Below are 22,950 nucleotides of genomic sequence, written 5' to 3'. Positions count from 1 at the left end.
TTCAGGCAAAAAAATCCGCAGGGACATTCTAGCGTGGGCACATAGCCTTAGTGTGACACCTCACCAGCAACCTCCTAGCAACTTACCAGCGATCCCTATCGTTGTTGGGATCGCTGGTAAGTTGCTTAGTGTGACTGGACCTTAAACCTACACTCACCACCGGTGCCAGGGACTTTCCAGTGGTGGTGGTGGCACAGGTTCTCCCAGGGCTTGCGAGATATTATGTCACGCGATCCCTAAGGTCATTCAAACAGCGTCTGCTTCACTCTCCCTTCCTTTGGACAAATCAAACATCTGGAAAAAATTGAGAGCAGCTGGAGCTCTGACTTCCTCCATATGTCAGTTGCGTCCTGCCCCGAAAGAGCCAGCAGTGACATCAGAGCCAATAATAGGTGCCATAGTTTTATATAAGAGAAATATAGTGATTGAGATGGGGTAGTCAGAGTAGTGGACAACCTCTTTAAAGGTTACGATAGGTGTTGAGTGGAGATTAGCGGAGCCATTGGAAGTTGGTTCATTCGGACTTTAATTTAGGACCTGGACTTGACCTGAACCCCAATTAAAGTCACTAATTGGCCTGTTCTGGTCTCCACCCACTTGCAACCAGCCATAAACAGATCACTTCAGGGAGCGGGTGGGAGAGGTTTTTGCATTATTTTTTGTTTGCTGCACAGCACATCCCATTATGCTGTTGTTACCCCCAGCGCGAGCCATCCAAACACTGCAAGTAGCTTGCACTAGGCTGAGCACCAAGTGTACCCTAGGATAGTGATGCTCATGCGAGTGGTGTTCATTCGTAAAGCGCCCAAACTCCAAACCTTTTTTTCTTTATAAAGTCTTATTTTGGTATGAACGTTAATCTCTAGTGGTGATCTGAATGATGGGACCTCTTCCAACTACAGGATTCAATATTTTGCCTTTTCTCTGTTTGGCATAGGCGGCATGGGTGTGCACGGAAAGTCCATGAAGGAGCCTCAAAGCTTCACTGCCTTCATTCTGACTGGGGAAACCAACACAGATCAGGAAAAAGTCATATCACAATGATATACTGCTTATAATAAGAAAACTCCTTTAAGATTTGAGAGCTGTTTTAATTTATATAAACTGGCACATGACTAAGCACTTCCAAAGCCAATACTAAGGACCAGGAGGCATTCATTACATCTGGAGGAAAGGAGATTCTGGGGTTCTTTACAGTTAGAGCAGTCAGACTATGGGATGCTCTACTACAAGAGATGGTAATTGCGGATACTATAACAGTATTTAAAAAAAAGGACTGAATGATTTGCTCACAAAAAATTACATTGTGGGTTATCAATGATGTAGCGATAGAAAATGTTTAAGCAGCGGAGGACGATTGCACCAGGGTGTTTTTCAACCTAAGTAACCATGTAACAATGTATGTAGTGCAGTATTATGTATACCTTGGGGCATAATAACGTTGGCAAAGCTGAACTACTTGCATTTGTAGAATTATTTGTTTTCAGGAATAAAAATAAAATGAATATTGCTCAGTACAATAAAACAGGGATAAGTGATGGAAATATCAGATTAGTGTCAAACTCTTTGACTATTCACTTCCTTTAAAATGCAAATGTACAAAACAACAAATTGTCCATCACAGCTACACCCAGTCAGCTGCACTAAATGTGAGATAACACCTTCTATAGCTGGCAAGGAAATGTGACCTACATGCTAGAATAGAAGCAAGTTCCATGCATTGCACATGAAACCCTCGGTAAGATAACGGAAGATTGTAAAGAAGAAGTGTCTATTATTGAGAAAAAAATGTAATTAAGAACGAATGATTCAGAAATTCCTAAACTCTGGCGTTGTGTCTTTCAGTGAATGTGAATATTTGGGAGCCAAGAAAGCAAAGATTGGAGGAGGGAAATTCTGCTTTAGATGATAAAAGTGGAATTAAACCTTATAGGAACCTTTACATTTAAGGGGGTTTCTGTTCTTTATTAAAATGAAGCAAAGAAAGAAGCAATAATTACTAGTGATGAGCGAGCGGTACCATGCTCAGGTGCCCAGAACTTGTAACCATCAGTCGGACGCTCGGATGGGCTTGATTTGTGTAACAAGTTAAATTATTAGAAAAAGTATTTCTAAAGATCATTTAGGAGCTGCTAATGAGGGCTGGGACTAGTCACAGAAGCGTTAGTTCCTTGGCTAGTCGGACCATTTAGCATGTGATTACGCCGCTGTAGACGTGCTAACATGCTTTACAAAAGCCAGAGTCATGGCAGCGCGATACAAAGGCACGCGTGTGCGCGGCTTTGTACCGGTCAGCTTTCAGCTTTCACACCAGGTGCATGCGTCCCAGCTTTAAAGACACTTACTGCCCATGATCAGAAGTCGTCCACACTTTGGTCTTGCACACTACTCCTCTCTGAAGCCAGGACACATACATCCGACTTCTAAATAGTGCGCATGACTGGAAGGGTGGACAACTCCGATCATGGGCAGTGAGCCTATTAGAAGCCTGGATGCATACACCCAGCAGCAAAGAAGGTGAAAGCTGACAGGTACATGCGCATGCGTGGCTTTGTATTGAACTGCCATCACGCTGGCTGTTGTAAAAGCATGCTAGCACTCCCCTGTGGATGTACTAAGTGGGACGACTAGCCAGGGAACCAATGCCCTCATTAGCATCTCATAAACAATCTGTAGAAATACTTTTTCGAAAGATCTTTTTATGTATGCTACTCTAGCCTGGGACTGTTAGGCAGGGATTCTAGATATGCACCCAGAACTGCTCGTGGTTCTGGATGCCCTGGGGAAGTGACAGGTTCACTTCAAATAGAAAAGTCATAAAGGGAGATAAGATGGCAGAATGGGAGAGCAGTAGAGCCCATCTCTAAAACCTCCAGTTTTTTAGTCCCTTTAAAGAAGCACACCCAATCTTTGTAAATGTATCTGTAGTGTAGTGTAAAAGCCCGCTTTACACGCTGCAATGTATCTTACGATGTGTTAGCGGGGTTACGTCGTAAGTGACGCACATCCGGTATCGTAAGGTACATTGCAGTGTGTGACAGGTACGTGCGATTGTGATTGAACGGTAAAACGTTCATCGCATACACATCGTACCTTTCTCTAGAATGGCACGTCAGATTGTTCATCGTACCCGGGGTAGCACACATCGCAGTGTGTGACACCCCGGGAACGATGAACAGATCTTACCTGCGTCCTGCGGCTCCCGGCCCACAATGCGGAAGGAAGGAGGTGGGCGGGATGTTTAAGTCCCGCTCAGCTCCGCCCCTCCGCTTCTATTGGCTGCCTACCGCGTGACGTCGCTGTGACACCGAACGTCCCTCCCACTCCAGGAAGTGGACGTTCGCCGCCCACATCGAGGTCGTATGGAAGGTAAGTACGTGTGACGGGGGTTAATCATTTGTGCGGCACATTTAACAAATTGAACGTGCCGCACATACAATGGGGGCGTTGCAAATTGCATATGATATCGTATGCGAAATTGCAACGTGTAAAGCAGGCTTTAGTGTGGTAATATATTCACCGATCACAATGTTCTCTGGTTTCCAGCACAGCTCTGGTCCTCATCTGATTCACAACAAAGAAAAAATATAGGGCCCACACATCTTTAGAATTTAATTAATGTACAGATGCACAAATCCGCTATGTGGCCAATATACAGACATATACATACATTGTGTGGCAGCACACTGCGTTTAATGAACACATACAGAGCTCTCTCTAATGATCTTTTTACACCTATTCCTGCAATGGGGGCAAGGGGGCATGCACTATGGTTAGAGGAAAGGAGGTTTAATCATAATCACAGATGCAGATTCTTTACTGTAAGAGCAGTGAGACTATGAAACTCTGCCAAATAATATTGTAATGGTTGATTTAATACTAAAATTTAAAAGAGGCCTGGTACTTGAAACATATATTACCAGTTACGTGCACTAGATTCTGTGATGGGGTGTTGATCCGGGAAACTAGTCAGATTGGTGTATGTGGAGTTGGGAAGAAGGGAATTTTGTTTACTTACCGTAAATTCCTTTTCCTCTAGCTCCTATTGGGAGACCCAGACAATTGGGTGTATAGCTTCTGCCTCCGGAGGCCACACAAAGTATTACACTTTAAAAAGTGTAACCCCTCCCCTCTGCCTATACACCCTCCCGTGCATCACGGGCTCCTCAGTTTTGGTGCAAAAGCAGGAAGGAGGAAACTTATAAATTGGTCTAAGGTAAATTCAATCCGAAGGATGTTCGGAGAACTGAAAACCATGAACCAAAAGAACAATTCAACATGAACAACATGTGTACACAAAAGAACAAACAGCCCGAAGGAAACAGGGGCGGGTGCTGGGTCTCCCAATAGGAGCTAGAAGAAAAGGAATTTACGGTAAGTAAACAAAATTCCCTTCTTCTTTGTCGCTCCATTGGGAGACCCAGACAATTGGGACGTCCAAAAGCAGTCCCTGGGTGGGTAAAAGAATACCTCAATAACAGAGAGCCGAAAAACGACCCCTTCCTACAGGTGGGCAACCGCCGCCTGAAGGACTCGCCTACCTAGACTGGCATCTGCCGAAGCATAGGTATGCACTTGATAGTGTTTTGTGAAGGTGTGCAGACTAGACCAGGTAGCTGACTGACACACCTGCTGAGCCGTAGCCCGGTGTCGCAATGCCCAGGACGCACCCACGGCTCTGGTAGAATGGGCTTTCAGCCCCGGAGGAAGAGGAAGCCCCGAAGAACGGTAGGCTTCAAGAATCGGTTCCTTGATCCACCGAGCCAAAGTTGACTTGGAAGCCTGCGAACCCTTACGCTGGCCAGCGACCAGGACAAAGAGCGCATCTGAACGGCGCAGGGGCGCCGTGCGAGACACGTAGAGCCGGAGTGCTCTCACTAGATCTAATGAATGCAAATCCTTTTCACACTGGTGAACTGGATGAGGGCAAAATGACGGTAAGGAGATATCCTGATTGAGATGAAAAGGAGATACCACCTTAGGGAGAAACTCCGGGATAGGACGCAGAACCACCTTATCCTGGTGAAAAACCAGGAAAGGGGATTTGCATGACAGCGCTGCAAGCTCCGACACTCTTCGGAGTGAGGTAATTGCCACAAGAAAAGCCACCTTCTGCGAAAGACGTGATAAAGAGATATCCCTCAGCGGCTCGAAAGGTGGTTTTTGAAGAGCCATTAACACCCTGTTAAGGTCCCAGGGTTCCAGCGGACGCTTGTAGGGTGGAACTATGTGGCAAACTCCCTGCAGGAACGTGCGGACCTGCGGAAGCCTTGCCAGGCGCTTTTGAAAAAATACTGAGAGCGCCGATACTTGTCCCTTGAGAGAGCCGAGTGACAAACCCTTGTCCATTCCGGATTGAAGGAATGAAAGAAAAATGGGTAAGGCAAAAGGCCAGGGAGTAAAACCCTTATCAGAGCACCAGGACAAGAAGATCCGCCACGACCTGTAATAGATCTTGGCGGACGTTGGTTTCCTGGCCTGTCTCATAGTGGCAATGACATCCTGCGATAAACCCGACGACGCTAGGAGCCAGGACTCAATGGCCACACAGTCAGGTTGAGGGCCGCAGAATTCAGATGGAAAAACGGCCCTTGTGACAGCAGGTCTGTGCGGTCTGGAAGCGCCCACGGCTGACCCACCGTGAGATGCCACAGATCCGGGTACCACGACCGCCTCGGCCAATCTGGAGCGACGAGAATGGCGCGACGACAGTCGGATCTGATCTTGCGTAACACTCTGGGCAACATCGCCAGAGGAGGAAACTCATAAGGGAGTCGAAACTGCGACCAATCCTGAACTAACGCGTCCGCCGCCAGAACTCTGATCTTGAGACCGTGCCATGAAGGCCGGGACCTTGTTGTTGTGCCGTGACGCCATGAGATCGACGTCCGGCGTTCCCCAGCGGCGACAGATCTCTCGAAACACGTCTGGGTGAAGAGACCATTCCCCCGCATCCATGCCCTGACGACTGAGAAAGTCTGCTTCCCAGTTTTCTACGCCCGGGATGTGAACTGCGGAGATGGTGGAGGCTGTGGCCTCCGCCCACAGCAGAATCCGCCGGACTTCCTGGAAGGCTTGACGGCTGCGCGTGCCGCCCTGGTGGTTGATGTACGCGACCGCCGTGGCGTTGTCCGATTGTATGCGGATCTGCCTGCCCTCCAGCCACCGATGGAACGCCTTTAGGGCTAGATACACTGCCCTTATCTCCAGATCATTGATCTGAAGGGAGGACTCTATCGGAGTCCAGGTTCCCTGAGCCCTGTGGTGGAGAAAAACCGCTCCCCACCCTGACAGGCTCGCGTCCGTCGTGACCACAGCCCAGGATGGGGGCAGGAAGGATTTTCCCTGCGATAGAGAAGTGGGAAGAAGCCACCACTGAAGCGAGGTTTTGGCTGCAAGGGAAAGAGAGACGTTCCTGTCGAGGGACGTCGACCTCCTGTCCCATTTGCGGAGAATGTCCCATTGGAGTGGGCGCAGATGGAACTGCGCGAAGGGCACTGCCTCCATTGCTGCCACCATCTTCCCCAGGAAGTGCATGAGGCGCCTCAAGGGGTGTGACTGACCCCGAAGAAGAGATTGCACCCCTGTCTGCAGCGAAAGCGGTTTGTCCAGCGGTAGCTTGACTACCGCTGAGTGAGTATGAAACTCCATCCTGAGGTAAGTCAGTGATTGGGTCGGTGTCAACTTGGACTTTGAGAAGTTGATGATCCACCCGAACCGCTGGAGAGTCTCCAGAGCGACGGTCAGGCTGTGCTGACACGCCACCCGGGAGGGTGCCCTGACTAGGAGATCGTCTAAGTAAGGGATCACCGAGTGGCCCTGAGAGTGTAGGACCGCCACAACGGATGCCATGACCTTGGTGAAGACCCGTGGGGCTGTCGCCAGGCCGAAAGGCAGTGCCACGAACTGAAGGTGTTCGTCCCCGATGGCGAAACGCAGGAAGCGTTGATGCTCGGGTGCGATCGGCAAATGGAGATAAGCATCCTTGATGTCGATTGATGCTAGGAAGTCTCCTTGTGACATCGAAGCGATGACCGAGCGGAGAGATTCCATCCGAAACCTTCTGGTGCTCACATGCCTGTTGAGCAGTTTGAGGTCCAGAATGGGACGGAATGATCCGTCCTTCTTTGGCACCACGAACAAGTTGGAGTAGAAGCCGTGACCATGTTCCTGAGGGGGAACGGGAATCACCACTCCTTCTGACTTCAGAACGCCCACAGCCTGAAAAAGTGCGCCGGCCCGAGATGGGGGCGGAGATGTTCTGAAGAAACGAGTCGGAGGACGAGAGCTGAACTCTATCCTGTAACCGTGAGACAGAATGTCTCTCACCCATCGGTCTTGGACATGTGGCCACCAGGCGTCGCAAAAGCGGGAGAGCCTGCCACCGACCGAGGATGCGGTTCGGGGAGGCCGAAAGTCATGAGGAGGCCGCCTTGGAGGCAATGCCTCCGGCGTTTTTTTGGGGGCGTGACTTAGACCGCCACGCATAAGAGTTCCTCTGGCCCTTCTCTGGCCTGTTGGACGAGGAGGATTGGGACTTGGCTGAGGGCCGAAAGGACCGAAACCTCGGTTGTATTTTCCGTTGCTGAGGTCTCTTCGGTTTGGACTGGGGTAAGGACGAGTCCTTTCCCTTGGATTCCTTAATAATTTCATCCAATCGTTCGCCAAACAATCGGTCGCCAGAAAACGGCAAACCGGTTAAGAACTTCTTGGAAGCAGAGTCTGCCTTCCATTCGCGTAGCCACATGGCCCTGCGGACTGCCACCGAATTAGCGGATGCTACCGCTGTACGGCTAGCAGAGTCCAGGACGGCGTTCATGGCGTAGGACGAAAAAGCCGACGCCTGAGAAGTCAAAGACGCAACTTGCGGAGCAGAGGTACGTGTGACCGCATTAATCTCAGACAGACAAGTTGAGATAGCTTGGAGTGCCCACACGGCTGCAAAGGCCGGGGCAAAAGACGCGCCTGTGGCTTCATAGATGGATTTCACCAGGAGCTCTATCTGCCTGTCAGTGGCATCCTTGAGCAATGAGCCATCTGCAACTGATACTACAGATCTAGCCGCCAGTCTAGAGACTGGAGGATCCACCTTGGGACATTGAGCCCAACCCTTAACTACGTCAGAGGGGAAGGGGTAACGTGTGTCATTAAGGCGCTTAGTAAAGCGCTTGTCCGGAAATGCTCTGTGCTTCTGGACAGCATCTCTGAAGTTAGAGTGATCGAAAAACGCACTCCGTGTACGTTTGGGAAACCTAAACTGGTGTTTCTCCTGCTGCGAAGCCGACTCCTCTATAGGTGGAGTTGGGGGAGAAAGATCTAGCACCTGGTTGATGGACGCTATAAGGTCATTTACTATGGCGTCCCCTTCAGGTGTATCAAGATTGAGAGCAACGTCAGGGTCAGAGCCCTGAGCTGCGACGTCCGCCTCATCCTCCAGAGAGTCCTCAAGCTGAGACCCCGAGCAGCGTGAGGAAGTCGGGGAAGATTCCCAGCGAGCCCGCTTAGCCGGTCTGGGACTGTGGTCCGTGCCGGAGTCCTCCACGTGAGACCTAGGGGCCACCCCGGGAGCACGCTGCGGCGCAGACCGAGAGGGGCCTGGAGGCGATGATCCAACAGTGCCCGGGGCCTGTGTAAGGACCGGTCTGGACTGCAAGGCTTCTAGTAGCTTGGCAGACCATTTGTCCATAGACTGAGCCATGGATTGTGAAAGCGACTCAAGAGAGTTTCTCAGCAAAAACTGCAAACTCTGTCCCTGCCGCCTGGACAGGGGAAGCAGGAGGGTCTGCCTGAGCCGAGGGGCCCACTAGTGACCGAGGCTCCGGCTGAGCAAGTGCAACAGGGGTCGAGCATTGCTCACAGTGAGGGTAGGTGGAACCTGCAGGTAACATAGCCCCACAAGAGGTACAGGTTGCAAAAAAACCCTTTGCCTTAGCGCCCTTGCTCCTTGTGGACGACATGCTGTTGTCTCCTAGGAGAGTGATCACTGAGGGTATATAGCCAAAAGCAAAACAACCCGGCCGAACAGAGAAAATATATACAAATATATATATATATACACTCCGGCACCCTAGGGGGACCAGCACCGGGTGACCGGTGTGGCTTACCGACCGCCCAAAGCGGTGTGTGTCCACCAGATTCCCTGCCTTAGGTCTCCCAGAGCTGCAGAGCTCGTTCCTGAAATCCTCCACCGGCAGAATGTGTGTAAAAATGGCTGCCGGAGCTCTCAGGGGAGGAGGGAGCCGTGGGCGGCGACTAGTAAAGTGCGGGAATCTGGGGCCCCACAGTGATCAGTGAGGGGGGGGAGGAAACCTAAAGTATGCTCCAGCCCTCACTGCCGACGTCAGGTCGACCGTCCCGCCCTTACCCCTGACTGGCAGGCCCGGGGGCGGGAGTTATGGTACTAGGCCGCAATGAAGCCGGGGACTAAATTTAATACCGCGGCCGACAAACAGGCGCGGTCGGCGCGGAAGTCTCGGCCTTCACAAAACCAGCAGCTGCTGCAGCGTCTGTGAAACAAGCGCTCCATGCACCGTCCCCATGGGGACACAGAGTACCTTTAGATGCAGGGCCCTGTCCCTGAGGATACAAAGACTCCTGTCCGGCAGATTCCCACAGGGGCTGCGGAGGGAGCCCGGTCCCAGTGAATGGATGACCGGTTAGGATCCCACTTCTCCCAGAGCCTTTAAGGGATGGTGAAGGAAAACGGCATGTGGCTCCAGCCTCTGTACCCGCAATGGGTACCTCAACCTTAACAGCACCGCCGACTTAGTGGGGTGAGAAGGGAGCATGCCGGGGGCCCTGTGGGGGCCCTCTTTTCTTCCAACCGATAAAATCAGCAGCTGCTGCTGACTAAAATGGGAGCATGAGTGGATGTGTGCCTCCTTCCACACAAAGCATAAAACTGAGGAGCCCGTGATGCACGGGAGGGTGTATAGGCAGAGGGGAGGGGTTACACTTTTTAAAGTGTAATACTTTGTGTGGCCTCCGGAGGCAGAAGCTATACACCCAATTGTCTGGGTCTCCCAATGGAGCGACAAAGAAGGAATGTTTTCCCCTAATGTGGAGATTACTGTCTGCCCCATATTTTTTTTTCATTCCTCTGCATCAACATGTTAGGCTATGGGTTGAACTCGATGGAGTTAAGTCTACCTTCAACCTTAAAAACTATGAAACTTCAATATTCAATGTATATAAATGTTACAAATATAATATACTTACCATTTTTTATCAAAGAGTGCAAAAGGCATCCAACCACGTCAAGGTGTTTCTAAATATTGATGGCCCCTCAACACTAGTGTCCTACCACTCCATGAGCCAAAGCAGCCTCATCTGAAAGGGGAATGAAAAGGAGGCCAGGCACAGCTTGCAATTAAAACCTTGTGGGAAATATGGGTGCAGAGCCCTGGAGGGGGCCCCACTGCAACAAAGAAAAAATATAGGGCAAGCACACCGTTTGTACTGAATTAATGCACAGGTGCACATAGTGGATTTGTGCATTTTAATTACAAGCTGTGTCTGTTTTTTTTCATTCCCCATTCAGATGAGGCTGGTTTTAGCACATTGGGAGGTAGGACAATAGTGTTGAAGGTCCATCCACATTAAATGTGCATCTTGATGTGGTTGGATGGCTTTTGCGGTCTTTGATCAAACTATGATAACCTACGTAAGTACATTCTGTTTTTAACGTATATACCAATATTGGACTTTATGTGTTCATTTATAGCAGTGTGCTGCCACACCATAATATATATATGTATATGTGTGTGTGTGTGTGTGTGTGTGTGTGTCTCCTGATTGACGTGATAGCTGTTACAACTTTCCGGCTCACAGTGGGGTCTATTGTGAGCTGGAAGTCGCTTTTACACTATGTCGATGGAGCGTCAGAATGAAGAACAGAGCGGTGATGGAAACCTGGGAACATGGTGAGTGAATTAGCACATTACACTACAGATACATTTACATAGGTTTGGATAATAAAAAAAAATAAATCATTGGGAGTGGTTCTTTAAGTTTGGCACTGCAAAGTTAAACTACACATTACCTGTGGATGACAAAGAATCCTTAGGGCTTTCCTTAATCCTCCAATACGACCGCAAATGTCAAAAGACTAAAAGAGAAAAACATATTAATGAAGGTTTATAAACATCATTATATATTATGTAATAACAGTAAGTATGATTTAATGTTCATTCTAAAATAAAGTGTGATAAATTGATTTTCCTGAAGAATACAGTCAACCCATGACCCTTTTACATTCCATATAAATGAGAAAAAGAAAAACCCCTTGTGCCCGTGCAAAGAATCAGAAGCAAAATAGGTACAGTCATGGCCGAAAGGGTTGTAACCCTTAAAAAAATTGTTCCAGAAAATGAATTATTTCTCCCAGAAAATTATTGCAATTCCACGTTTCTGTTTATTTCCTGTGTGTGTATTAGAAAAACACAGAAAGAATGGAAAAAAATCTAAAATAATATAAAGGGCAAATTGGACATAATTCCACACAAAACTTCAAAACGTTGTTTGCACCCTCAACGTAATATTTGGTTGCATGCTCTTTGGAATAAATAAGTGCAATCCATCGCTTCCTATAACCATCAACAGGCTTCTTACACCTCTCAACTGGAATGTTGGACCGCTCTTCTTTTAAAAACTGCTCCAGGTCTCTCATATTTAAAGGGCGCCATCTCCCAATTTTAAGATCTTTGTGCAGGTGTTCAATACTCATTGCTGCCACTTCAGAACTCTCCAGTGCTTTGTTTCCATCCATTTCTGAGTGCTTTTTAAAGAGTGTTTGGGGTCATTGTCCTGCTGGAAGTTCCATGACCTGGGACACACACCCAGCTTTCAGACACTGGACACTACATTGTGACCCTAAATCCTTTGGTAATCTTCAGATTTCATGATGTCTTGAAAACAGTCAAGGCACCTAGTGCCAGAGGCAGCAAAACAACCCAAAGACATCTTTGAGTCTCCATCATATTTGACTGTAGGTACAGTGTTCATTTCTTTGTAGGCCTCAATCCGTTTTTGGTAAACAGTAGAATGATGTTCTTTACCAAAAATCTCTATCTTCGTCTCATCTGTCCACAAGATGCTGTCCCAGAAGGATTTTGGCTTGCTCACGTACATTTTGGCAAACTGCAGTCTAGCTTCTTTTTATCTCTCTGTGTCATCAGTGGGGTCCTCCTGCCATAGGGTTTTATTTCATTCAAATCTTTATGGATAGATCGCGCTAACACAGATATTCCCTGAGCCTGCAGGACAGCTTGAATTTCTTTGGAACGTGCTTGTGGCTGCTTATCCACGATCCGGACTATCCTGTGTTGCAACCTCTCATCATTTTTACTCTGCCATCCACGTCCAGGAAGATTAGCTACAGTGCCATGGGTTGTAAACTTTTTGATTATGTTGTGCACTAAGGACAAAGAAACACCAAGATTCTCGAGATGGACTTGTAACCTTGAGACTCTTGATATTTTTCAACAATTTTGGTTCTCAAGTCCTCAGACTGTTCTCTTCTCCTCTTTCTGTCCTATAGACACATAATGCAAAGATTGACTTAACTTCTTCACTTTTTATATGGTTTGTGGTGCAATTTTCATATTGACCACACCTGTTACTTGCCACAGGTGAGTTTGAACTAGCATCACATGCTTAAAACAACAAGTTGTTTACCCACAATTCTGAAAAGATGCCAAAAATTTGTCTGGCCCAATTTTGAGGTGTTGTGCAAAAGTATGTCCAATTTTCCTTTTTTTATCAGATTTTTTTGTATTATTCCAATAAACACAAAGGAAATAAATATGTGTATAGCAAATGCTATGTAATTCCAATAATTTTCTGTGAGAAATACTTTATTTTCTGGAACAATTTCAAGGATACCAACACTTTTGGCCATGACTTTATAACCTGACGATTGTAAAGAGCTGTAATACACCAGTGTGCATGAGGCCTTGGCAGGTGAAAACAAAACATGCCAGAAACAAAAGATATAAGGTAATTGTAAATCATTAAGACTACGTAGGGTAATACAATAACATATGTTTTTTGTCTTGAAAAAAAATGGAAGTATAAGGATTCTGTTTGTAAAATACTTATTATAGTAGGTCAAGTCTGTATAGCACAATGTAGAATTGGTATGATGCACCCTTCATCCCTATAGTTATATTGAAGGCGCCATGCCCCTTATTGATAACTTCCACTAAATTAAAAGAGCTCAGCTATGCTGTTACAGGTGTGGATAAAAGCAAGCTTGCTGATTGTTTCCAATAAAATTCACCAGAGGTTTAATTAAAGGGGTGGTTCACTACTCAGCATTAGTGGCCACATCACTGAAAAAACTCATAGAGAAGGCTTTTCTCAAATACCCTGTGCAGTACATTCAGCCTCTGAGCAGCGCTACTGCGGTCCACTTTTCCCCATCACATGACCCCCCCGGGCTCCGTGACCTCTGAGATCCAGTGAGGTCACATCAACTTCCCTGAGTGACTGAGCTGTAGGCGCAGTTTCACCGCACATCACAGCCCAGCATCTCCCTGGTTTCTACTTCACTGCAGAATGCTGCAAACAGGAGCGATGCTGGGCTCTGACAAGCGGTGAAACTCCATCCACAGCCCAGTCACTCACGGAGACTGGGGCCGGCCTGGGTGATGTCGAGTCAACTGGAAGCTGATATTAAAAAAAAAAGAAGAAAGCCTGCGGAGACACCATCACATGTTTCTCAACGCTGGCAGGAAACCATCCTTGCTTATGTAGTCTTCTACTAGGCATTGCTCCCACTAGCCAGTTTCCTACTCCACACTGATGAGGGGCAAATACCCCGAAACAGCTGTCTGTGGATGGATGCCATGTTTGGCATAGGTGGTCTTCTTAACTGGAGACTGCCCTTCCCGTGGTTTTTCCTTCCCGGTGAAAGACCTGGCTAATTTCCTGACAGCGTTGAGAAACATGTGATGTGTCTCCGCAGGCTTTCTTGTTTTGAATATTTCCCAGGGGGCATTGCTCTAGAATCACTGCGTTGAGAAACACGTGATGGTGTCTCCACGGTGTTGGATGTTGATCTCCCTAAGGTCAACCATCCTTGCTTATGAACTGGAAGTTGATGTGACATCACCAGATCTCAGAGGTCACGGAACCCAGGAGTCACTTGATGGAGATGACTGGACCGCAATAGCGCTGCTCAGAGGCGCAATGTACTACACAAAGTATTTGAGAAATGCCTTCCCTATGAGTTTTACAGAGATGTGGCCACTTATGCTGAATAGTGAACCACTCCTTTAAGCACTAAAGTATAAAAGAGGGTGTTAAGCCTCCTTTACACGAGACGACCGATTGTGCGATAGCACGATCGATCGTACCTGCCCCCGTCGTTTTTGCGTCACAGGCAATTAGTTGCCCGGGGCGCACAAACTCGTTTAACCCCCGTCACACGTACTTACCTTCCGGACGACCTCGCTGTGGGCGACGAACGTCCACTTCCTGGAGTGGGAGGGATGTTCGGCGTCACACGGCAGCCGGCCAATAGAAGCGGAGGAGCGGAGATGAGCGGGATGTAAACATCCCGCCCACCTCCTTCCTTCCATTAAGCCGTCGGGTGCCGCGGGAGGCAGGTAAGCTGCTGTTCATCGTTCCCGTGGTGTCACACGGAGCAACGTGTGATGCCACGGAAACGATGAACAACCGCCGCCATTTTAATTAAACAATTTTATGAAACCTAGCGACGAGTACACTACTCATGATTTGTGAGCGATACTGCGTTGCTAGGTGGTGTTACACAAGATGACGTCGTGTACGATGCCGGATGTGCGTCACGAAAACCGTGACCCCGACGATGCATCGCACGATCAGTTGTCTCGTGTAAAGCCCACATTACTCTGAATTAGGATAAGTAATGTATTTAGAAAGATATGCTTTTCAGGTGTTGTCTACTACTTTTACAAGGTTGGATAATAGGATCAGAGTATTGGAGAAGAAAAAAACTCACCTAGTGGACCCCAGTCACTATTCTCCTGGCTTCTCACTAGTTAGGTCAGGTAACCACTAGAGCAAATGAGCGAACGCTGATCGCTGCAATTACTTGGTGCGGCCATTCCATCTGAGCCAAAACAGATAGCCAAGAAACTATTTCTTCTGGTTCAAATGAACATGACTGATGCAGCCAGTGGCTTAAACAGTCACCATACAGTTACATAGGTTGGAAAAAGACCCAGATCAATCAAGTTCACACTTTCTCTACCAGTTAGACATTCACTATAGGTAGAGTTGGTTAGGTAGGTTGCGACTGACTCCCACGTAACTCACATCGCATAACACGGAAAGGTCTGCCGCCCTCCGGACAAGAGGGGGTCGGCTATATATACTTCTATGCAGCCGAGACGCTCCTGTCCAGAGAGAAGCCGGGTGATGCGATGTGAGTCACGTGGGAGTCAGTCGCAAGTGTGACTACGGCCTTATTGTGAGGAAAACATCCAGCCATTTTTAAATGCTGTCAATGTATCTGCCATTATAGTCACTTGTGGTAGGGCTTTCCATAGTCTGACTGCTTTAACTGTAAAGAACTCTTTTCTATATAGCTGATGAAATCTTCATTCCTCTACACGTAATGGATGCCACCTTGTCCTTTGCCAGGTCCTTGGAAGGAAAAAGTCATGTGCCAGTCCTTTGTATTAACTACACACCAGTGGCATAACTAGAGTTTGATGAGCCCTGGTGCAAAATCTGGACCGGGGCCCTCCTCCACGTACACCGACACTTAGGGTACGGGATAATGACACCGACACTTGGGGTACAGGATCATGACGCTGACACTTGGCTTTTACCCACATGACCCAGGTTTCCCATGATCTGAAATCCCTCTATTAGCACCCAGCTTTCCCATGATCTGATATCCATCTTATCCTCGGCACCCAGCTTCCCCATGCTCTGCTATACATCTTTCCCTCAGCACCCAGCTTTTCCATATCAGCTGAGAGAAGATGTACAGCAGAGCATGGGAAAGCTGGGTGCTGAGGGAAAGAGCCTTTTTCCCTCAGCACAAAACATTCCCATGCCTTGCTTGTATCTTTGTCCCCCCTAGTATATAGTTCTACAAATACTATAATGGCCCCCACATAGCCTTCCATATAGTATAAAGGGTCCCACATAACCCTTCATATATTAGAATGCACCTCCATAGTCCTCCATGTCATATAATGCATTTCCCATAGTTCTCCATATATTATAATTCACCCCATAGTTCTCCATATTTTATACTGTACCCCATAGTCCTCCATGTTTTATAACGCACCCCCATAGTCCATGTATAAGGTAGCCTCCATAGTCCTCCATATATTATAATGTAGCCCCCATAGTCCTGTATGTATTATAATGCAGTCCCATAAATCTTCATATTGTATTATGCAGCCCCATACTCCTCCATGTATAATGCACCCCTAGTCCATGTATAAGGTGTCCTTCATGTTTATTATGCAGTCCCATAGACCTCCATGTATCATGCAGCCAGCCCGCCAGGGCCTCCATGTATCATGCAGCCAGCCCCCCCCCCCCAGGGCCTCCATGTGTCATGCAGCCAGTCCCCCCAGGGCGTCCATGTATCATGCAGCCAGCCCCCCCCAGGGCCTCCATGTATCATGCAGCCAGCCCCCCCAGGGCCTCCATGTATAATGCAGCCAGTCCCCCCCCCAGGGCCTCCATGTATCATGCAGCCAGCCCCCCCAGGGCCTCCATGTGGTATCATACAGCCAGCCCTCCCAGGGCCTCTAAGTGTCATGCAGCCAGCCCCCCCAGGGCCTCCATGTATCATGCAGCCAAACCCCCTCCCCCGGCCTCTACGTGTCATGCGGCCAGCAAAATAAAAAAACAAGTACCTCTCTTCTCCTTCCAACCCCTGTGCCCCCATATGTCACACACCCTGCTCCCCACACAGCCTGCGCCCCCCATATCACACACACTACACCCCCATATGTCACACACCAGGCTCCCCACACAGCCTGCACCCCCCATATCACACACACTACACCCCCATATGTCACACACCCTGCTCCCCATACAGTCTGCACCCCCATATCACACACCCTGCTCCCCACAAAGCCTGCACCCACAATATCACACACACACACACACACACCCCTACATATAATCAAAAAAATGGCCTGGCTCACTGATATGTGGTGCTCAGGAGAAACCACAGTAATAATTTAAGAAAAACTCCGGCACTCGTAGGCCAAAAAATGTGTTTTATATTTATTTATTTCATGGTCAGTAAATCAACGTTTCGGCAGATGCCTTCTTCAAAACTAATTCAGGTTTATGTGATATAGGATAAAATTGTATCCTTTTAATAGTATAATTCAAAGATGGAATAAATGGCAAGCATGAAGATGTCTCTATGAGAGAATAAGTAAGGACAATGTGCTGGATATTTCCCTAGGGGGGGGGTGATAATAGTGCAGTGCTGCTATCTGAATGGCTGAATGGCCGGTGGTCAGCAGGAGAATGTGCCATTTTTTCCATCTTTGAATTATACTATAACAAGGATACAATTTTATCCTATATCACATAAACCTGAATTAGTTTTGAAGAAGGCATCTGCCGAAACGTTGATTTACTGACCATGAAATAAATAAATATAAAACACATTTTTTGACCTACGAGTGCCGGAATTTTTCTTAAATAATTACATCTACATATGTCACACACCCTGTCCCACATATCTCACCCAGCCTGTACCCCAACTTACCCCTCTCAAACACTCTGCACCCCTTCACATCCTTCTGTCACAGTCTGCAGCCCTCACATGCCACTCACCCTGCACCCCACCTCATGTCCCCTTTTTTCTCATTACCAGTCATGTATCTCAATCTACGTCAGGAATCACTATGTTCTCCTTTCTGCCCGGCAATCCTGTGTCTCCTCCCACACAGTCACATGACATCATCGCAGGTCCTGACAGGATGGATTTCGTTTTTTGTGCAGGAGCACACAGCTCGGAAATGCCTGGTGATTCTCTCCAGGTCAGGGGCCCCTCTACTGACATCGGGCCCCCCGACTCACGGGCTGGCCCCCTGGCGGTCGCCCCCTACATGGTGCATCTCCTCTCTTACAGAGAAGAGCCGGCTCTGCAGAGCGGCTGCCGGGCCCCTATAACCCTGCGGGCCCGGTCGCAGTGGCGACCTCTGCGACCGCGGTCGTTACGCCCCTGCTACACACGTATGTATACTCATAAATGAGATCTTATCTGAGGTGTTTCTATTTTCAAAGCTAAACAAGCCCAACTTTTCTAACCTCTCGTAACCTTCCATCCCATGTAATTATCTAGTTGCAGCCTTTAAAACAACTCTATCTTCCCAATATCCTTTTTAAAATCTGGAGCCCAAAATTTTATCTTACACAGATGCCTTTTGCTGGAGGAGGAAGCCAGGAGACTTGGTGTGAGAACTCTACTGGGAAGAAGTAGGGTCCTGTTTTTTCCTCTTTTCACACCACCATGGGCCTATTATTAGCCTGTGTTAAAAGTAATGAACAACCCATGTAATGTAAATTAAATTTAATATGCAAATGTCCCAACTAGGACACAGTTTAAAGGCTTATTCCCACTTTGTCAAGTTATCTTATATTCCAATATCAGTGGTAAGTTGCTGATTGCCGGGGGGAGGGGGTCTGTTCTAGAATTTATTTCTGATATGAAATGTATCCCCCATTAGTGCCCTTCAGAACAGATTATCTTGGACCAGGTAACACCGTCCTTGCTGTGACAAGAAATGTCCAACTCACCTTACACAAACTATACAGGATTATTAGGATGCTTCCTAAGAAATATGCGCTTGAAGGATCGTCACCTATGATGTATTTATACCACAGCTGTATGGGCACCAGGGAACGGACTAGTTGGCTCAGCTCTTCGATCAGCAGGTAAAACTTACCCTGTAGAGACACAGTTAAACACTTAATGCCAGAGAGACAAGACAGACGAACGCGGAGGCTTTCATTACTTTATTGGGTATGGTAAACCTTTTGAGAATATATAATAAGGGATTGCAATACTCAGAGGTCCAGGACAATTAATCTAAAGATTACAGAACAGAACACATAGCACAGAAATGCAATAAACAAATTCATACTATCAATACAAGTATGCTCTTATCTACCATAGGTTAAAGAACCGTAAAAAAAACCAAAGCTATTGGGTAGCAGTCAGTATACACCATAGCATACATTGCTAGTGGAACCCCATGTTATACCATGTTAATTTTCTCTTGATCGGACAGTATCAATACCAAATACAAAGGATCTCTCAGCTGAATACCAAAAAGCTTGGACATGTTAGAAATAGCTAAAAATACAATAGAATTATACAGTTTCCTTATTCATGAGTACCATGACACCATAGGTTTACAGCCTATGTCCTAATACTGGCCTCTGGCTTGTGAACTAATGATGGCACCAATTACTGACGAGCATGTGTGCCTGGTACACACGCCGACATCAGCTCATTAAGATCTTAGGAAACTGGCACCAAAGGCACCTCAATCTCTCCAGAGCAGGGACATGTGCTATAGCACTGGGCAGTGTACGGCATATACTGCTGTGCTGCAGATGAAAAGACCGGAGAGTGTGCTACACTGATTAACGACTCAGACATGGATTAGAGCCTTCTCAGTCGTAGCATCCCCTGAGGTCTTTGTAAGAGGAGGAGTGTGTGTTTGTGACTGTGTATAGAGGCTGAGGGAAGGAGTGAGGTGAGATCATACCGCATGTCTTGTATTTTACAGTCCCGCTGCTAGGAATAAGCCTCATTGCTCAGAGCTTTGGCATTCTTATGATCTCATACCCCTCCGGTGGGCTGTGAGCTCGCTCGCATACTCATCCCCTTACAGCATCTCGCTGACATCGTTTTCATTTACTTTTTATTCCATAGGATTGAGAGCAAGAAGAATAGTCCTGACTATTTAGCCTGTACTGAATGCACATGCTAGCAGCTACCTACCATGGCACATCTATTAGAGGGCACCCAGGAAGAAATAAGCCCTGGCATCCATTCAATCTCATTATGGAGTATAGATTTACCTGCAACTAGCAGTACACTACCCGAGATATTACTAGACTTGCTTCACTGTCATTACATAGATAATGGCACTTCAGAAGTTTATTGTAAAAAGTATATATATATATATATATATATATATATATATGACTATGACACACACACACACATATATATATATATATATATATATATATATATATACATACAGTGGAACTTCACTTAACGAGTAACGAAGTTAACGAGAATTTCGCTTAACAAGCAAAGCTTTCTGTAAATTTGTAACTCGGTTTATGAGAAAGCTTTGCTGTACGAGCAAAATACTCACTACACACACTTCTGGTTCCGTACATCCACCGCGCTCTGACCCGCTCTTGCAGTCCACACAAACACACATAAGCACGCACAAAACACACACAAACACACACGCACGCACACACAGTATTATGCTCACCTTACCTTCCGTTCATACGCCGGCCTCATGGTTCTTGTAGTTCGCCGGTACATCGCAACGAGGGAGGAATCCTTGCGGCGAACTACAAGACCCAGGAGGCCGGCGAAGGAACGGAAGGTAAGGTGAGCATAATGTGTGTACCTTCTGTTCCATCGCCGGCCTCCTGGGTCTTGTAGTTCGCCGCTCCAGGATGTGTATCGGCAAGCATCACGACAATGCAGGAACTTCCCCTGTCAGCCGCTACTCAAAGGCAGCGCGCTGACCAATCAGAGGCAAGCGGCTCCTGCCTTTGACGTCAGCGCTCTGGGTGCGGAAGTTCCTCCCTCATCATGATGGTTAGCCGATACACAGCCCGTACTAGCAAACATCAAGTCCCAGGAGACTGGCGATGGAACGGAAGGTAAGGTGAGCATAATATGTGCGTGTGTGTGTTTGTGCGTGTTTGCACGTGTTTGTGCATGTGTGGAATGGCACAATAGGGTACCAGGATGGGACATTTAACAAGTTGTGGAATGAATTGTCTGCATTGCAATGATTTCTATGGGAAATCTTGCTTTGCTGAACGAGTAACTTGGTTAACAAGCACAGTCCCAGAATGGATTGTTCTCGTTAGCCAAGGTTCCACATACAGTATATCAACAGGGTAAGATGAAAAATGACCGCAAAACAGCTGCTATACCGGATGTTCTTTTATTCAATCTTAGTGCAGGATAAAAATCGCGGCGGGAGAAGACCTGGATACCGGCCCCTCACAGAGGACGACGGCCGTTTCACCTGTAACTAGGCTTCTACGGGCCGACGTCCTCTGTGAGGGGCCGGTATCCAGGTCTCCTCCCGCCGCGATTTTTATCCTGCACTAAGATTGAATAAAAGAACATCCGGTATAGCAGCTGTTTTGCGGTCATTTTTCATCTTACCCTGTTGATTGGATCGTACCTCCATACCTGACCAGCACGCTGTGTCTGGAGTAATTCCTATATTGGTGCTGCAAGCTCCTGCAAGTGAAAGCTCATCATCCGGGTAACGGAGACGCACGAGTGGTGCAGGACTCAGCCTCTTTTTGCACGTATCCACATACAGTATATCACATACTGCCTATGAGTAAGGTGTTTTTTTCCACTGAAACGTGTCAGCGTTGCAGAGAGGGGATCTTTACCCCACTATGATTTTAATTATATGTAAGCACAATAAAGCATTTTTCACCACTTGAGTGAGAGAACGTTTTTTCTTCGTTTCCTACTCCATACTGATGGAGGTCAGCCACCGCATCTCTCCACTCTTCTGGATCCTGAGGTCATATTGGAAGACTAGGTATTAGTTTGTTTTGTCTTTTGACAAAAATTACAGACCTCTCCATTCTTTATAGGTGGGAAAACTTGCAAAACTGGCAGTGTATCACATAGTTATTTTCCCTACTCTACATAAAACGCAAGGTCGGCATGCCAATTGTATGCTCCCTCAAAACTTGCTACATCTGTGGCATTGTACTGTGTGATAAAACTGCACATTTTGGAGTGACCTTTTACTGTGGCCAACCTAAAGGCCGCTTTAGCGATGTCGCAGCGTGTAAAGCAGCCTTAAGGGACAACTGTGCAATAATCACGCTGTCTAATCAGTATCTTGATATACCCCACTTGTGAGGTGGATGAATTATCTCGGCAAAGGAGAAGTGCTCACTAAAAGATTTAGACAAATTTGTGAACAATATTTAATAAGAGAAAAAGGCCTTTCGTGAACAAAGAAAAAGTCTTAGATCTTTGAGTTCAGCTCATGAAAATTTTTATCAAAACCAAAATAGTGTTGTGTCTATGTAGCGCCCCTGAACCCATCAGGGCACTACAAGATCCTGCATCCTGTGAAAGATGCAGGGCCTAGCCCCCAGGAACCTGAAGACCAGTGCCGGTAACAGCAAAACACATTAAAATCCCAGTATTCCCCATCCACAGACTGGTGACAGACTAGAGTTGGACCCGATGGATGGCCAACCAGGGGTGGAGCTGATCCAGTCCACTCGACGACAACCAGGTGGGGGGACAGACAGTTAGTAAGTGGAAGTGAGAGTAGACGGATGTAACTGCACTGACTCGGGAGTGTGACGGTGACCTGAAGGCCCAGGCGTGTGGTTGTTGGTGGAGTACTCCCAGAACCATAGCACCGACGAGGTACAGAGCCCTAGGTCAGGCAAACGCTCCAGGCAGACCTGATAAAATCTGCACAGTAAGAGGACCATCCAGGACCTCACTGACCTCAGAAGTCGGGGGGCACCAGCAGTAACGGGAGAACCAGGGACCGGAATGGAATACCGACCCTACAGGGTTCACACTGCCCGCTGTACAGACCAGAGACTGAGAGACTAACAGTAGGGGACTTCCAGACGCTCCAAGCCACAGGGACCCACCAACTGGAGAAAGGTGTAGGGGAAAGAAGCCACCAGGTCACTAACCCGGCTCTGGGA

General features: G+C 47.4%; 1 protein-coding gene across 1 annotated transcript in view; it reads right to left on the bottom strand.

The window, feature by feature from the left end:
- The window catches only part of RNFT2 (ring finger protein, transmembrane 2), a 145,476-nt gene that overhangs the window by 3,043 nt on the left and 119,483 nt on the right, over nucleotides 1-22,950 (bottom strand). Inside the window, exons 8-9 of the mRNA XM_075341850.1 lie at nucleotides 18,772-18,921; nucleotides 11,042-11,107 (exon numbers count right to left, since the gene is read on the bottom strand). Coding sequence (XP_075197965.1) covers nucleotides 11,042-11,107; nucleotides 18,772-18,921 — 216 coding nt within the window. The remainder of the gene's footprint in view (nucleotides 1-11,041; nucleotides 11,108-18,771; nucleotides 18,922-22,950) is intronic.

Source organism: Anomaloglossus baeobatrachus, chromosome 1 (assembly GCF_048569485.1).
Source record: "Anomaloglossus baeobatrachus isolate aAnoBae1 chromosome 1, aAnoBae1.hap1, whole genome shotgun sequence".
Classification (NCBI taxonomy): domain Eukaryota; kingdom Metazoa; phylum Chordata; class Amphibia; order Anura; family Aromobatidae; genus Anomaloglossus; species Anomaloglossus baeobatrachus.
The sequence above is the reverse complement of the archived record's forward strand: the minus strand, read 5'-3'. Positions and strand labels throughout refer to the sequence as shown.